At 32.6% G+C, this 18,456-nt stretch overlaps 1 protein-coding gene across 5 annotated transcripts in view; it reads right to left on the bottom strand.

The window, feature by feature from the left end:
- Window positions 1-1,704: 1,704 nt before the first annotated feature.
- The window catches only part of LOC105220054 (ADAMTS-like protein 1), a 98,130-nt gene continuing 81,378 nt past the window's right edge, over window positions 1,705-18,456 (bottom strand). For all 5 annotated transcript variants that reach the window (XM_054226629.1, XM_054226631.1, XM_054226633.1 and 2 more), the window contains 4 exons: window positions 14,502-14,996; window positions 13,928-14,299; window positions 13,685-13,835; window positions 1,705-11,977 (listed from right to left, as the gene is read on the bottom strand). In XM_054226629.1, the coding sequence (XP_054082604.1) occupies window positions 11,853-11,977; window positions 13,685-13,835; window positions 13,928-14,299; window positions 14,502-14,996 (1,143 nt within the window). In that variant the 3' untranslated portion in view covers window positions 1,705-11,852. The remainder of the gene's footprint in view (window positions 11,978-13,684; window positions 13,836-13,927; window positions 14,300-14,501; window positions 14,997-18,456) is intronic.

Here is an 18,456-nt window from a genome sequence, read left to right as displayed (position 1 = left end):
TTTTTTATTTTCAACTTTTTCATAACTTTTTGCTTTATTTATTTGTAGTTTTATATGCATTTAAATGCAAACATAAAAAATAAACTTAGTTCCAAGAGAAATAATTTTAAATGTATATTTAGGTATATAATAATATCATTTGTTTAGTATATAATATTTGTATACAATAATAGTAATAATAATCGCAATTATCATTATCATCAGCATTGGCTGCACATCAAACCATCAATTTATCACTTAACTATTAAGCGATTATTTCATATTTTTTGTTAATTGTTTACTTTTGCTTCGTTTGTTAGCTTATAATTGATTTGCTTATTATTATTTTTCTTTTTGTATTACGTTGTCATATTTGTTATTTTTTTATTTTTTGTTGTAATTTTTGTGTTTCTAATTTTTATTTAATTTTTTTTCTATTTTTTATTATTTTAGTTATATATTTCAGTATTTTCTTATTTTATTTTTTTTTTACGTTTATTTTTGTGAGTTTTAGTTTTTTCTATTTTTAAATTTTTATATTATTATTATATATATTAAATATTTATATATATATTTCGGACATTTTTATACTATTTACTTATATTATTTATATCCCTATTATTTTTCTTTGTTTTTAACACTTTTCTTATTTATCTATATTCCTCTATATTATTTATATTTTGTTTCCTTTTCTTTACTTCTGTTTTTAATCTTTTTCATGCTTTAAATTTTTAATAACTTTTTTCATTTATTTATAATTTATTTTTGTATTTTGTAATTTGTATTTTTATTTTTATTTTTATTTTTAATTTTTTTTTATTTTTATTTTATGTTTATATTATTATCTTTCTATTATTTATTTTCCTTTCGTTTTATTTTTCATGTAGTCTTCTTATTCTTATCTAATGTCTTCCGCAATCGTTTCGTAAACATCTAAGACACCACTTATGAGAACGATTTTTTTTCATTGTATTTGTTTCTGCTAGCATAGAATTTTGACAAATATGCAAGTATTTTTAAAACAATAAATATAACTACACATTTTTTTTTAAATTAAGAAAATGTTAAGAATTAAGAAAAAAAGTTTTAGAAACAATTTTAAATATAGTTTTCAAACTATTTTACATTTTTGAAATAATATTCAAACATGTTTTTAATTAGTTTTGAAATACAATTTTAATAATTTTTAAAATTTTTTTTAATAAATTTTAAAAACATTCGTTTTTTTGAAATAAATTAAAAAAAAATATGTTTTTGCAAAAATTCTGAAATTTAATTTTAAGAATATTTTTATTATATATTTATCTATTATTATTTTTATACTATTTTTTTAATTTGTAAATTTTTTTTAATAATATTTTTTTACAATTAGTTTAAAAAATATATAAATAATTTTAAAAGCATTCGAAAGAATCTTTGTTATAATTTTTAAACAATAAGATTTAATTAATTTTAAAAAATATTAAAAAAAAAAAATAAAAAATAAAAAATATCAATAAAACAATATTTTTTAATAATATTTTTTTTTTACAAAAAATTTAATACAAATGAAAAAATAAATATTTTTATAAATTTCATTGAATTTTTTTGTAATGTTAGTTCTTCGTTTAGTTTTTTGTTTACGTTAAAAATTAATTTTTAAAAATATATAAATTTACACCATTCGCTTAACAACATGAATGAGAATGTATGTCTGTATGTATAGTATATCAGAATTTTGTATGCATAAGCTTTTCATTACGCTTACATCACTTTCCAGCTTAAGCGTATAAAATTGAAAATATTTCCAAATACAATTTGTTTTTTTTTTTTTTAATATAAATATTTATGTATGTTTGTATGAATTTATAGTAGTAAAGCCACTTGTCCAGAGCATATAGTAAAGTATGTGTGTAAATGTGTACGTATGTATGTGTGTGTGTGTTTTCAATTATTTACGTTATAATTAATATACTAATATTTTATTTCAATATACAAATTACCACTTTTTATGCAGTAGAGTAATTGCAAAAAAAAACTATAAAAAAGGTTATAAAACGTACTTTTTTTCAAAAGTGTGCCTCTTAATTTGTAGCCATAGCAATATGCGTACAATTTACAGTTAATTATCTGGTTTCATTACCTTGTAACTACAATAATTTATTTAAATTTACACTTACATTGAGTAAATTGTTACTTTTTGTGTGTTGTTGTTGTGATATTAATAATTTAACATATTTGATTTTTACCCTCATTAAATACAGAGAGCGGCGAACAGTTTTTTTGTTGTTGTTATTATATACTTGATTTTATATACAAATATTAGCTTACAGCTTTTTTTAAATGGCTACATACACGTGTATTTATGTAATAACAGCTCTTGCATAGTGATTTTTGTTATTTTTTTGTGGCAAGAACATTGAACTGTGGCATAAGTCAGTTTAGTGCAAAGCATTTCGTATTTTATTAAAGCATTTTTTTTAATGTTTTTTGGTTTGGAATTGCACAGACAGGCAGACATGCATACTGGTATATGTATATACGTGCATATGTATGTAAGTGTGTTAATTAATTGCTCTACAACGTTAATTGGCAGCTTTAATTATGCTTTGATTATTTCATTGGTCGGTTCCAAAAATGAGGAAAGAGAAAATAACTGAAAATACAAACTGGAAAAGCTCTGTTACTCTGGATGAACAACACCTGAACACCGAAGACTGCAATCTGTCATTAAATAAATAGTCCTTAGGTTTTGGGTATCTGCTGACAGTTGGCATCATTAACTTCGAAATTATCGATAAAATAGTCTAAAATAGAATTAGCAATAACACTATGTACTATCATTGAAATTCAATCTTCAATCAGTCCTTCCAAAAGGTATTATATTGGTTGAACAAACAAAAGTAAAGTAATTACACTCTTCCACTAAATCGCTCTAGCTGTGACTATCTCACTCCTGCTCCTATTAGTCTGCATCTCTTTCTATTATTCTTTCTATTTGTTATTCTTTTCAAGAAAGAAGAGATTTAATAAGATAGTCATATAAAGAATTATAGCTAATATATAGAAAAAGGAGAAATAAGAAGAAAATAGCGAGATAAAGAGAACGAAGAAGAAAATAGGGAAATTCTTTTCGTAAACACCATCATTGCGGTCCTATTACATCTGATCCCAGTCGATCCCATGACAAGATCTGAAACTCTCGCATGGAATGCATCATTTCAAACAAAACTCAGAAAGAGTTTACAAATTTGGCAACACTGCTATATTTAAGACAGTAAAGATAGTTCTGTAACAGAAGCTAGGAAACACTAAAAAATATACTATTAAAAGCAATTTATACTAGTTTTCCAATGTAAAATTTGATATATTCATTATTTAAACAGTTCAAATGACTTCATTGAGGAATTTAATTGGCGTTTGGGAACAGAATCAGAACTAGAGACCGACCAACTAATTTGCCTTGGTATCGGCCACCAAATTCAGCACCGGGATCGATATCGGCATCGGCCATATTTGCACGATTCTTAGCCGATTCTATCTACTCTTTTGGGATCACACTAAAATACATCTTTTTTACTTCTTTGATTTCTTTAAAGTATAAAATTTGAATTCTTCCACTGTGATTCACATTTGACTAAACTAATAATGCATCACGATGATAATTTAAGTCTAGTATAAAGAAATTCTTTAATTTTGCATTAAATTGAAGGTTTTATTTAGCACAGCTAGAAAGATTCGATTCGATTCGGTTTTATTTAACAACTTGTAGAGATTTTGAAGATAATGTCATAAAGCCATTATTATAGAAGCATTAGTAACTAGGAGAGTCTATTTTTAAAAGTTCGCCATAGATAGGGCCACGTAATAAACGTTGTTTACTTATTTTGTGATGTTATTTGTCTTTCTTTTTTTTTGTTACTATAGTAATTTACTAAATAACGTTTACTAAATAATCTTCTGCTGGAAGCCGAACCGCCTCCCAGAGCCATCAAGAGTGCCTTCTTGAAATGCGTCGACGACTTAAAAGTCTATACCGACAGGACTTTGGACGCGACTAACTATAGACAAGCACTGAACGCCATTCACAGAGGAGCTATTATCACCTTCATTGACTCCCTACCCGTGAATGGCGTACTTGGTTGCCTCGCGAAACTAGAGTGACCTTTGCGCAACTTCGTTTTGGATATTTTAGCAGACTAAACTTCTACCTATCCAGACTAGACCCTGACATACTCAACATATGTCCTGCATGCAAAGAGTCCCCACATGACACTAACCACCTCTTTGCATGCCCCTTAACCCTACTCATCTAACACCCCTTTCCTTTTGGTCCGACCCCATCGAAACAGCTCGTTTCCTGGGCCTCCCGTTAGATTACTTCGATGACAATTAGGTTAGGCTCGTAACCGCTACAACAACAACAACTAAATAAAGTTGTTGATGAAAGCATCGGCATCGTTATCGGCCAAAAATTTGGTATCGGTCGGACACTAATCAGAACTTAATATTTTATTATTACATTCCAATTGGTCCATAAATATGTACATTGTGATTTCGAAAGTGTGACAAGGAAAACCGAATGATGTTGAATTATTTTAAAAGCAAATTTAAAGGGATTGAAGAATTATGAGATATCAACGTTTTCTGGACTATAATTAAAAAAGGCGCTATTGGCTGAGAAAATATGCACTTCATTCGAAAAACTTTATCCAATAAATCGTCTTCGAACTAAATTATCGAAACTCGAAATTAAACTTAAAAAGACATTCAAAACTTTTCGATGTTGAGTTTTATTAACAAGTCTGATTTGATCCTTGTGGTAAAATGTTAAAGAAAATATCGTAAAAAAATATAATAGCATAACTTGAAAATTATGAATTTCAAAATTATTTTTTTGAAAAGGAAAATTTTGTATTTTTCTCATTTATATTTCCATTATTAAACTATTTGAGCATTATATTTATTATTTTTTTTTTTTTAATTTACACTAGTAAATGCATCTGATTTAGCAGCCTGTAAGCGTTTAGCCACTACATGGTCATAACCATAGCACATTTAGGCATTTTTGCTGTGAATATTATACATACATATATCATATTTATGTATATTATATATTTATTTATAATATTCCAAACTTATTCAAATACTTAAGTCTATGTTATATATATATATATGTATATCTGATTCTATTTACAAATTGTAACATTGTGCATGTGTTAGTTATAAATTTGTTTAACTTTATTTGAGTGCTTAGCGAAGCTCGCAGATTTGTAGTGAATATTATAAGTATGTATGTATGTGTGAGTATGCTTGGGTTTGTTGTTATTTACGGTATCTCAATGCGGTTTTGAAATTTGTTTTAACGATTTCTAGTTCATTTCATACTGATTTACTGTGCTTTCATTTATTAATGCGTATGGTGTAGCTGAATGCATATTTGTATATTTAGTTGATTTATTTATATATATATAATCTAGTATATATATTTATTTTATTATAGAATTTTTATTTCATTTTTCATTTTATAATTTTATTTTATCTATTTTTATGCTTGACCTGTTTGTATGTTCCTTTATATGCAACTTTAATTGCATGCTGCTGTTGTTGGTAATTAGTTTTAACTATTCCATAATCTTTACTCGTTGTTTCTTCTTAAAATAATCTATTTTCTTCTTTATTTTCTAACATTTTCCACTTTAATTAGCGTTATTAGTCTTTCGGTTCAATCTTTGCTTCCAAAATTTCGTTTGTCGTTTGTGCCATTAGCTCACTTTTTGCCGGCTACTTCTTTAATTACACTTGCAATTGCTAATTTTTTAGTAATTATAAGCACACACAGACACACACATACCAACAGATGCGCTATTTTTAATGTGTGTGTTTTAGTGTTTTGTATGCTTGCGTATTTCCTTTCAAAATTGTTGTACAGTAACAGCATACATATGTATGTACTCATGTATGTATGTATGTATATGAATGCATGTGTATGCCGATTTATATATTTGTATACAACAGTATAAAAAGTATGCACACACACACTTGTTGTAGAGCAACTCAAAGGACTTTTGCAATTACCTAATGGCCTTTAACTGTACATTTACGCTACGCTAACGGTTTGACTAAACCGTTTTATTTTCCGTTTTTCGTATGCGTTCTCTGACAATTTAAATATCTGTGTATGTGTGTGTAATTTTATGTGTGACTGTTTGCATATGCAAATTTTCTTTGGGTAAAAATTTTGCTCACGAGTGCGTCAAATGCTGCGAATGGGTAATTCCAGGAAAAATATGTGTATTGTAAGAGTATAAAAAGTCTGAAATATTATTTTGTTTTTATTAGAGAGACATGAAAGAAAGTATCAACTTTTTTTTTGGGAAAGACATATACATATTTATCATATGGAAAGTGGACTCTTAGCATGGAGTGTAGGAGGGCTTCTATTATAAAATGGATGCTCAGTAAAGTTTTTATATATTATTTGAAAGCAAAAGTCACAAAATTTTGCTAGGATTTAAGGAGTATTGTTTAATTAGTGGGTGGTATCTGATATCTGTATTATAGATTTCAGAAGAAAAAATTAAAAAAAAAAAATTTTTTTTGTTAAAAAATAAATAAAGTCGCATATTACTTAAGGGGTTATATATATTGAAATTGGTAAAAAAATCGATTTTTTTTTTATTCTTTTATCTTAAACTATACGTTCTTAGCGAAGTTATATATAGCGTTATGCATTCTCCTCCGCTACACTAGATAAAAGTGTACTTGAAACTTTTAACGAGATTTTTTTTTCCGAAAACCTCGTTGCGGTGACTTGGATTGCCGAAGGAGTTTTCAAGCGATTTCATTTTTTTTTAATTGTTCGAAATGTATTTGCTGTGTCTTTGGAAGATTTAATTTTTTCCCAGTTTGCAGAAAACAAAGTTTCTCGTTTCAATGAATCGTTCACCACACCACAAGTCCCTATACAAACGAATTTTGTTTGGTTTTATGCTTTCAGTTCAACAACATCGGCCTGTATTTCGGCTAAAAGTGTTTTGGATGTTGGTGCCAGGACATAAAGGCATTGAAGGCAACGAGATTGTGGACGAAATTGCCAAGAATGGTGTAAAACTGTCTTCCGGAAATACGATGATCTGGACAGGGGCATGACAAGAAAAATCTTAACACGTTGGACAAATATACCGGGGTGTAAAACCGCTAAAGCCATGTGTAAAACGGTAGACCAGAAGTACACCAAACCCATACTGTCACTCAAAAGAAGGTACTGTAGGAGTTTGGTGGGAATACTCACAAGCCACTGTCTGGTGGCGGCACATGCCTACAAAATGGGACTTACAGATCGAGATGACTGCAGGAAATGTCAAGAGCAAGGTGCAATAGAAACAATGAAGCATATTATGTGCACCTGCCCTGCATTGTCAAGGCAACGACTTCGCTACTTGGGGCCCTCACAATATGAGAATGTGGGAGAGGTATCGAAAGTAAAGCCACAAAAACTTTTAAAATTAAGACGGCGCTTCATCTGGTATCGCAAAGGACCTAAATGGTCTATGTGTGGCGTATGGGCCTACCAGTATAACCTAAGCTAATCGTAGTCACGGCAAAAGGCGCGTTTTGCGTAAAATGTCATAATTATTAGTATTTTTTATGTTCTTGGGCTGACTTTACAGATTAGACATTGTATTATGCAGTTCTTGAGTTTGTCATTGAAACACTGTTTACTTTTTAGGAATCTCCAATTGAAGTAAAGTGTTTTCGGCCCAGCAAGTTGCTTCTTTTTTGGCTTCGCGGCTTCAAACAAGAACTTTTTTTTTCAAAAAAATCTAGGGAGGTAGTAATAAAAATTGTTAAAGGTATTCAAGGAAGTGTACACTAGTTGTATTTTGACAAGCAATATCATTCACAGAACGTACCCGGGGCTTAACACGAACAAAGAACGTGAGCTCGACGGCATACTACAGATGTTGCTACAATAATAATTACAAAAACAGCCAAATAAATCAGTATTTAAAGTTTCCTCTAAAGGATTTGTCATGGAATAACCCATTTGCTTCAAAACTCGTGCATTTGGTACAGAATGTAGGTATATGTGTATATGTGATTATTGTAGTTAGTATGTAATTAATTCAAAACGTGTTTTTATTCAAGTTTTTTGCAATTACTTGAATATTTTAATATTTTTACATTTTTCAATATCAACTCACATCACTTTAGCAAGTGCAGTAATCTTCCAACGCAACATTGAGCTTATCTATTGTGACTGTTTGACATAAACGTAACTTTTTACTTCCATTACATTTTATTTTCATTAAATTACTTAATTACATTCAACAACAAAACGCGTTAACTCGTTATTTGCATACATACTAACATACATATGTGTCAGTACTTCTAACTAATTACATTTATGCACTCACGTCACGTCTTTTGTGGCAAATATTCGCGGTAAATTTCTTTATTTGCTTTCATTTAACTTTTTGTTTTGCTTTGCACTTCACATTGTTGTCGTGGTTTTTCATATTGTGCACAAGTAACACGCAACGAAATGCTTTTTACAGGCACACACACATATATTTGCACACCAATTCACACGTATACACACACTTAATTGCTTTATTCTTTAATTATTTCTTCTCAATTTTTGTTTTTTGTATTTTCCTCGCACAATTTGCATCCCATTCGCACACACAATCTTCCATTTAAACCTGATTAACTTTTTAATGCCTTTTTGTTTTAATTTAATTTGGTATTGTTACTTTTTGTCTGCAGTATTGTATGCATATTTCATTGTCATGCATTGTCCTTAAGCGCGTAAATGCTTAAATCCTTATTTAATAATTAAATACATACAATATTAATTATAACTGTAGCACTTTGTATTGACTAACTTTTAATTCGTTGAGCTTGAAAACGTATTTTACACTTAAGTCATAATGAAATAATTTCAAATTTGTGGAAATTAATTAAATCATAGGCTTAGCAACTATAGATTAATTTTAAAGTACCACAAAATTAATAAAAAATATTTAACTTAATGAAATGTAATCGTATTATTACATGTGAGTTGAAAAGTGCGTATCCTTTCACAGAAACCCCCATTTTTTATTCGAATTTTCATTTTATTATTTAAACCAGTTTTCAACGAATGGGACATTCTGTTTAGAGCGATCTACTTTGTTTTTGATACCATTTTTATAGAACGATTTAACCTTTTCGTCTAAATATATCTCAATCTGGAAGCAATTTGAAGCTCAATATTCTTTGATATCTTTACAGTTCTCTCCATCCAATTGTTATTACGACAAAGTCGATTTTTTTCTGTGTATTGGAACAAACTAATTTTTTCCAGGAGATTTAGTCATATGGAAAATAACTTTATTTTTCGATTTTCGAATTTTGGCTTCTAAATCGAAATATTTGTATTCGAAATTCGAAAAAAAACTTTTCAAATATTATTGTATTATATAGAATATGGGTACTAAAATCTAAAATATGGATATAATCTAAGCTTTCCTCTAAATTAAATGGTGTGTAAATCTTTTCGGTTAAGCTTATGTGATAGATTGTATGAAAGTTCAAAGTATGATCTTCGAAAAAAGACGTATATCGAAAAATACTCGACCCCATATAACATCTATCATATAAGCTTGACGTAAAAGTTTTATATACCATTGAATTAAGAGGAAAATATAGAACACATCCAAAATTTGGGGGTTTTAGTAGCAATATCCTGTAATTTATAATAATTTGTTTAAAAAGTAATTTTTCGGAACTTCGAATCCAAATATTTTTATTTGGGGGCTAACTTTGAAAACCGCCTAATAAAATTTTTTTACTTATGACTCAATCTCCCTAAGTTGGATTGAATTTTGGGTCCGTTACGGTTACATATACCCGACTTTTGTGGGAACAGGTCATTGGACTTATCATCATCAATTTACTACTTGCTACAATTTAATATTTTTTCTGGGTATTGGAACAAACTAATTTTTTCCAGGAGATTTAGTCGTTAGTAAAAAAATGAATTTTCCGATTTTCTAATTTAGGCTCCTAAATCGAAATATTTGAATTTGAAATTCGAAAAATAGTCTTTTAAAAAAATTATTATTAATTACGGAATATAGCTACCAAAAAAAATCTAAATTTCCTCTCAATTCAATGGTGTATAACACTTTCGGTTAAGAATATATGATAGATGCTATGAAAGGTCAAAGTTTGATCTTCGAAAAAAGATGTATATCGAAAAATACTAGACCCCATATAACATCTATAATATAAGCTTGACGAAAAAGTTTTATATACCATTTAATGAACAAGAAAATGTAGATTATATCTAAATATTAAATTTTTTAGTAGCTATATCCTGTATTTAATAATAAATTTTTTAAAATGTACTTTTTTGGAACTTCGAATACAAATATTTTTTATTTTGGAAGTTAACTTCGAAAATCGATGAATACAATTTATTTACTTATAACTTAATCTCCCGGAAAAAAAATAATTTGGTCTAATACCAAGTTGGGTGTTGTACAGTGTTATTATTTTATCGGCAGAATATATTCCCCAAATAACTTTGATGAAGGCTGCGGGGTTGAAAGTACTAAGTTGGATAAAAATTTGGGTCTGGTTACATAGACCAGACTTTTGTGGAATGCTTAACCCATTATCATCATCATCGCTTACTAAAATTTACTTCTCCAATAATTTCAGTTCCTTGCTGGAGTTCGCTAGCATTGTAGTTGTAGCGCTTCAGCGTCCTGGTCCACCGCAGCATTCTATCTAATTCTGTTTTTTCTGCTTCTGCTCAGCAGAATTTGCCTAGGAGAATAGTATTCGTCGGCTCAAAAAGGCTCAAAATGTCATAACTCACAAACCAAGTGTACCACTGGTGAAATGTTTTCGCATATTACTTTAGAAGATTAGGTCTAACTGCAAAACATGTAGATTCAATACAAGTATCACTCACTCAACATTATGAACTTTTCAACCTGTCTGGCATTTCCTTCGAAGTAGTAATAACCTATCATACAGTTATGCGTTTAAAATTACTTAAAACCGAAAATAAATCTTTAAATACCTTAAGGCGGCTGCTTATATCTAAATTACGCTAAAATACCAAATAATTTTCCTCATTAAAAATTATATTGACTATTTACACAATCGCTTTGCATCCTTAGATTATTATATATTTTGTAGGTATTTATGTATTAGTGTTTGCCACAAATCAGATGCGTGCATTTAACCACAAATACAACGTTTTCATATTTTCTGGTGCAATTTTATAAATATATATTTGCTATGTATGCATTTTGTATGCAGCTACTGCCACATTATAAGCGCCTTTGTAGCAAAGTATGTGTGTTCATGCACTTGAATTATTTTAATTTGTATGTGTTAGTATTCTTTTGTTACCTCAATATGTGTCTGTCAGTTCGCTCTGGCTTTATTTGCTTATTTCTTTTGTTTGGTTGTGTTTTGTTGTTGTTACTGTAAGTCGATTTGCATACATTAACTTATAGTTAGTTGGTTTTTATTTGCTTTTGCATTTGTTATTATTATTTATTTGCCTTCATTCAATTCATTTGATCGCGCTCATTCAATGCACTCAAATATTTATTTGATAAATAATTGATTATTGCGCAATATTCATTTGCTTGCTTTTTGGTTTGCACAGTGTGTTTGTCAGCGATTTTAATAATCTTTCTCGTTTCATGAGCTCTTTTAGTACCGTTATTATTATTATTTTCACTTTATCTCAATTTTGAATATTCACATTTATTTGCTTTTCGATGTGTAGTTCGAGAGCTCCTATTGTATGTGTAAGTTGTTTGTGCTGTTGTATTTATGCTTTAGCTTTGCTTTTGCACTGTACCTTCCCAAGATTGTTGTTGTTAATTGTAATATTCATTGAATTTGCAGGACTTGCAGCATTTCTCTTGGTAACGATGCAATCTACACAAACCCATCGAGCGTACATTGCGGCAATAGCGTGAAGTGTCCTTGCATTGATCAAAAGCTGGAGATTTAGAGAGAGTGAAAGCAATTTTATTGAATGTGAAATAATTTAAAGAATACAATTTTCGATTAGAATAAAGAAATAAGTTTTAGTTTTTGAATTTAAAACATCTATACAAAAGAAATACGTTAGGATTAGCTAATGTGAAGTTGAGAACATTGAACTAATTGCTTCACGATATCGTAATAACGGCTTTAATAGTTAGTTTGGGTTGAGAGACTCTATAAGTTATTTAAGGAATGAGGTGGGTGGAAGAAAATACCTTAAAGGATTTCGAAAATCCATTCATTGTCATCCTAATTCAACAGACAGTTAGTCTATATTGGTTAATTGAGCTATCGACAGCGCTGGAGTCAATCAATAAAGGAACAGCAAATTATATACTAGAGAATAATTGAAATCTAGCTAGTATAAATGGAAAGCTTAGGATAATTTTTAATCAATCATATCGAGACTCTTAGGTTAGGTGAGTTTTGAAGCCTGACCATGGAGACAAGTGTAAAGCTGTATCCTATTTGGACCGCTCAAGGCGCCGGAGTATTGTGATGCCAAAGAAGAACTTTATGTAATACCGAGGCGCTTTGAATCTATCTCAAATTTTATGAGGGGTCGGTTGGTTCTTTAAAGGTACGGGGATGTTTAACCTCAGTCTAGCGAACAATGGACAGTGGAGGAGAAAATATCTTAATGTGTCAGTTTACGTCTGGCAATATTCCTAATCTTGCTGCATATATGCCTATTCCGCAGTATCTAGTGAGTATTGGAACCAAATACCCTAATCAAAAAAGTCCCTTAGTCCTGACCTAAGTTGTTCAGTTGGTTCCAGAAAGGTATAACTCCCGAGATGTTTAACCTAAGTCTTGCGAACCCTGAAGAGCGGAGGAGTAAATGAATGACTTAATCTGCCTCTCTCCATTTAGCTATGGCAGTTTACGTTTGACAAGATTTCTAACCTCATCGCATATTTGTCTATTCCACAGTATCCAATTAGTATTCGAAATAGGAATATTTTTTAAGAGCAAGTAGTTCAGCTGACCTATTTCGTTATACTCGGGGTCGAAAGGATCTCGCAACCGAGTAAGTTCGATGTTGTTAACCAGCATTTACTGAGGCATTATAGCGCAATAGGGCAACGGATGCATGGCTCGTTCCTAGTCTGATGACTTAATAAAAACATATAGACTATAATCTCGTTTATCGCAAAGAAGGCCCTTAGTCCTGACCTAAGTGGTTCATTTGGTTCCTCAAAGGTATAACTACCGGGATGTTTACCCCAGTTTTGCGAACGCTGGAGAGCGGAGGATTGAATGAATGACTTAACCTGCCTTCCTCTATTTAGCTATGGCAGTTTACGTCTGGAAATATTTGTAATATCACTGCATATATGCCTAATCCGCAGTATCTAGTGAGTATTCCAACTATGAATCGTTTTAAGAGCAAGTAGTTCAGCTGACCTCTTGCGTTACACTCTGGGTCGAAAGTCTTTCGGAACCGAAGATGTTCGAGGTTGTTAACCAACGCTTACCGAGGTTCGTTTGATCTAGCGCTATAACGGAACCACGGCTCTTTCTCAGCCTGATGACTTAATAAAAACATACAGAACCAGAATATCGTTTATTGATTTCATTATAAAGGGAAGCCCTAACCTCAAACATCAATTTCTAATAGATATTATATAATAAAATGTATATAAGCTACTGAACTCACTTTTTGCAAAGCATGGCGGACTCTTGCACACTTTCATAACGGCCGGACGCGGTTGATGGCGACAAGCATTGCCTGCTGGTCGGCGCGTGCCATACCAAACACACTGTAAAATGCGGTATTTAATACCCTGGCGACCGCATTGCGCATTGCACTGCAGCAGAGAAAAGAAAAAAAATCAAAAAGTAGGTAAATAAAATAGAAAACGAGATGGCAGTGCCAACACTCACGCAGACACACACTTACCTCGGACCATGGCTCCACACGCCAAACACCCTTGCAACGCTCACTATAGCACTCCTGTCGACTAATGGGACGCTGTGACACACTGCAGGCGGCCGTCGCCTCCGTGCCATTCGCAAAGCGGCATTTAACCTCACGCTTTTGTATGGCTGTATTGCGGCCAAAGCAACGTGAACGCTGACACAGAGACCACTCGCCAGTCTCCCAACGGGCGCACTCCTCCTGACCGCACATTTCGAACGTGTCGGGCGCGCTTAACCCGTAATCCTCGCAATACGCACTGTCAACCGTTTCGATGTCCGCTTCCACGTGTGACTCCAACGCGTTGTGTGTGGGCGTGTGATGTCGCAAACGCAGGCAAGTTATGGAGCGACGCTGTGATATGGAAAATGGTTGTTGGAAATATTATAAAAAAATATTTGTTGAATATTTGTTTGATAAAACTAATGGACGGTTTAATAGCAATACAAACAGTATGTTGATTGTTCATCCGTATACAGCGCTTCATACCTTGTCTAACCTTCATAATATCGGCACATTGCCAAAACTATTGAAATACAAATTGTGCAACACTTACCCGCAAACCAGCGCCGCCCGCATTGCCGCACCTCTCCGAGCACTCTGACCACTCGCCGATGCGCCATTCGTACGTGACATGGTTGCTCGTGGCCACCGTAGCTGACTCCAGCTCGCCCTGCTTCTGCCATCTGGCGTGCGGTGAATGTGGTGAGTCGGCCTCGTATGTTGCGCCAATGGCTTTACCAATTGTTGACTGTGTTGTTGGTGTGCTAGTGATGTCACTTGTAGGGTCTGTTGCTTCCGGTTCGTGCCAGTCATTGCCGTCAGTGTTGATGTTGCTGTTGCTGCCATCATTCGTGTCTTCTACAGCTGTAAGCGATGATGAGTCGAATGCATCTGACGTTGTAAGAGTCAATAGGTCTTTAGTGTCGATTTGTGGTCGCAACGGCTCGTCCTGTTCGAAATTTTCCAAATCGATGCCGAATTGCAAACCCTTGTCGAGCAGTATGTGTTGTCCTCTCGAATTGCCAAATTTCTGAAAAGGCCACAAATGCTGCGGTGGCGAATATTGCGGATGGGAATGTAAGAAGAGAGAGAAAAAAATAAAAATAGTAAATCGGATTAGCAAAGTGAGCGGCTTGAAACTCTTTTTTGGATATTTTGGTAGCAAGCCAAGTGGCCTGTGTATAAAGTAGCAGTAAATCGCCAGAAGCTGGTCTAAGCACAGACTCAGCTCTCATGCTTTAAAGTGTACGTGCGGCATGCAACATAGTCAGTTTAAGCGGAAAGCAAATATATATACGTGTAAGTATAAATTTGTGTAGTTGTGTAGATGTGTATCAGTATATGATATGATAGCTTGCCATTGTCTACAATTCTTATTCATAAATATGTATGATATAATATATATGTTCATACAAAGATACATAGATTACAGGCTAAGTTGTGGTCGCCCGCATTGTAGACGTTTTGTTGACACAGCAGCCGTATTGGCCCACATTCCTTTCTTTCAATCACCCTTTCGTTCTATATTCGCTATTAGATGGCTACTTCGAAACCTCAACTTGCATTTGTGTGCTTGTTTGAATATATGCTACTTGCTCATCTTCTACATTCTACATCTCTCTTACTAACCGCAATCGCTTTTTCATTATACATTCACCCTTTCTAAGGCTTTTCTTGTCTTTCTCATGCATTATCTGCACCCTTCTTTCCACATAAATTTCTGAAGTTTATCGCCTCCACTACCGCCTGGCTGACCTCGAAAAGCCATAAGCCCAGTTTTCGGCATTGTCCAACAGTCTTTACCACCAACACAACATCGAAAAGAATATACTACTAAAATATATTCATATATACGAGGGCTGCTATATATATTTCTGGCCTAATAATGAAAATAGGAATATTTATCAACGAAAATGATTTTATTGTTTTTAAAAATATTCTCCATCAAGATTTATACACTTTTGCATGCGCTCAAACCAATTTTCGAAGCACTTTTTTTGAGCCTTTTTTTGAGCGATTGTCAAATTGTGCGGGATCCAACGAGAACAAACCTTTTTTACGGCCAGGTGTTCATGCAATATCGAATGTATGCTGGTGGGAGAAATGCATAGGCGTGCCTCTATCTGAAGGTGTGTTACATGACGGTAGTGCATTATCAGTTCACGTACGGCATCGATGTTTTCTGGCACAACGGCTGTTTTTGGACGACCTTCACGGAATTCGTCTTTGAGCGAACGTCGGCCACGATTGAATTCGTTGTACCAGTTTTTCACAGTGCTATAGGATGGAGCTTCATAGCCATTCAAAGATTTTAGTTCATCGATGCACTCTTGTCGCGATAATCCACGTCGAAAGTTGTGAAAAATGATCGCACGAAAATGTTCACGAGTTAATTCCATTTTTTTGGCCGAGATGAATTTTTTAATTCCCTGTAAATAAAACAATTCACGTCAAACTTTCCAATAAAAATGTCAGATTGCACCTGGCAACACTTAGTGTTGCCTAGGCCAGAAATATATATAGCAGCCCTCGTATATCGAAACAATACTATGACACTTCTGGTATAGGACTCGTTTGTTTCCCACTAATACGAAGTGTACTGACAGGCTCAGCAAAATGCCGACAAATCCATTACAATTGCACGAACTCGAGGTTGTTTCCGTTTTGCAGCAGTTGTCGTTGAACTCTCGTGACTAAGAGGTATTATATAAGAGTATTGCTGCTGCAGGCAACTGATCTATGTATGTCATAAATATTCCAGCTTTTTTAGGCTAGGAAATAACACCATAAATAATGAAGATATATGAAATGATGCTAATCGTCAATGGATAGTATGAAAAAGCTCTCAATCAGAACACTGGTCACAGTCATTAATGAACAGTACCAGTGAAACATAAAAAAAAAAAAAACAAATAATAATAATGCTAATATTGAGACTCGAACATCGAACAGGAAAAGTATCAGTTAGATGACTAAATATAGTAATAACATGAGCTTAATGGGTGAAAGCTTCTAAAAAGCTCAATCAAGTGCTAATTTATGAAATAGCAATGCTGGGTGTTAGTGGAGACCACGCACACTTCTCCAAGAATTTTAACCACAAATGTCTTTTCATACTGGGAACCTGAAATATATGGGCGTAGCAATGGGCCGATATCGCCAATCTGTACTACCTCACTTAATCAAGTTCTTCTAAGTTAAGCTTCTACGGACACAGGAATAGAGAGACAACCGGCTTTAAATTCGTCTAGTCACTTTGATATTTTGATAAATATAACTATATAAATAAAAAAGTACGAATTATGGAAACTTTAATTTAATATTTCGTTGAAAAATATTCTCGACTTTTTTGCTAATACACTTAGCTGTTTATACCACAGCCACACATATATCCACACACATAAATTTATATATGCATTACAGGTGTGACGCAGCCGATTGAAACTGACGATGATGCCGAAGTGGCTTTAGTTGCCGTCATCGTCATCGCTATACTTCCTGTTGCTGCTATTGGCATTTTGCGTGTACTAGCACGCTTCAATCGCTTAATGTGTAATTCAACATTCGAGAGATAAGTAGAAGCAACACTGGCTGCCACACTGTGTACCTGGCTCTGGATAATATGCTCAAAGTTTTATGACGTTTTCCAGTTCGCGAATATGCGAATCGCAATCAGACTACAAGAAGTGCATTTGTATGTATTTATGTGCTAGCATGTCTTTGCATATGAGTGAATGAAATGTGCTTTGGCATTTACGAAATTGCGTTTTGGTATTTAACGTTTTGCACATTTACTTGCTCGCGCATGAGAAATGGTAGTGGATTTAACATTTAACAGTTTGGTTGGTGTTGAATATAGCAAGTTTGTCCATTATGACATTTAAGTTATAAAATGATGATTTTTAAGTAAATGCATCATGGTGTATGAAGAATGAAGATATTGAAGTAGAAATATTAGATTTGCTGAAGTACTGTTGAAAGAATTGTTAAGAATAAGAAATAGCAATTGTTGTTCAGATACATAAAATATTCCCTTGTAGGCGAATACTAGTTTGTCTCTTCAGTGCTATATTGTAAAGATTAGGAATCTTTCAAAGAAGGAAACATTTCTATAAGTGTCACAAAATTATTTCACATATGTTGACCACTTTTCTAACACCTCGGAAATGACGTCGAGCTGACAAGTTATCAGTCTGATTGATCAGAACACTTTGAACACTTTTCATAATAACACTAAGAGGTCACTTGATACCGACGAGCCTAGCAGTAAAACAGTGACAAAATGATATATACCTAACATAACACCGGTGAACAAAAAAATATTGTTTTTTGGCTTTCTGTTCTCATGCTTGGCTTCTGATTATGGACATTGAAAAACACTTAAATATTAATCTTTAGTTCTTTAAGTTTGCTTTGGGCTGTTCTACATCGATAAGTATATTTTAATTTATTTCAAAAATCAAAGATGGCAGCACTTTGATTAACCCGAAAGTAAACAGTATTATTAT

Source organism: Zeugodacus cucurbitae, chromosome 3 (genome assembly GCF_028554725.1).
Source record: "Zeugodacus cucurbitae isolate PBARC_wt_2022May chromosome 3, idZeuCucr1.2, whole genome shotgun sequence".
Taxonomy (NCBI): domain Eukaryota; kingdom Metazoa; phylum Arthropoda; class Insecta; order Diptera; family Tephritidae; genus Zeugodacus; species Zeugodacus cucurbitae.
The sequence above is the reverse complement of the archived record's forward strand: the minus strand, read 5'-3'. Positions and strand labels throughout refer to the sequence as shown.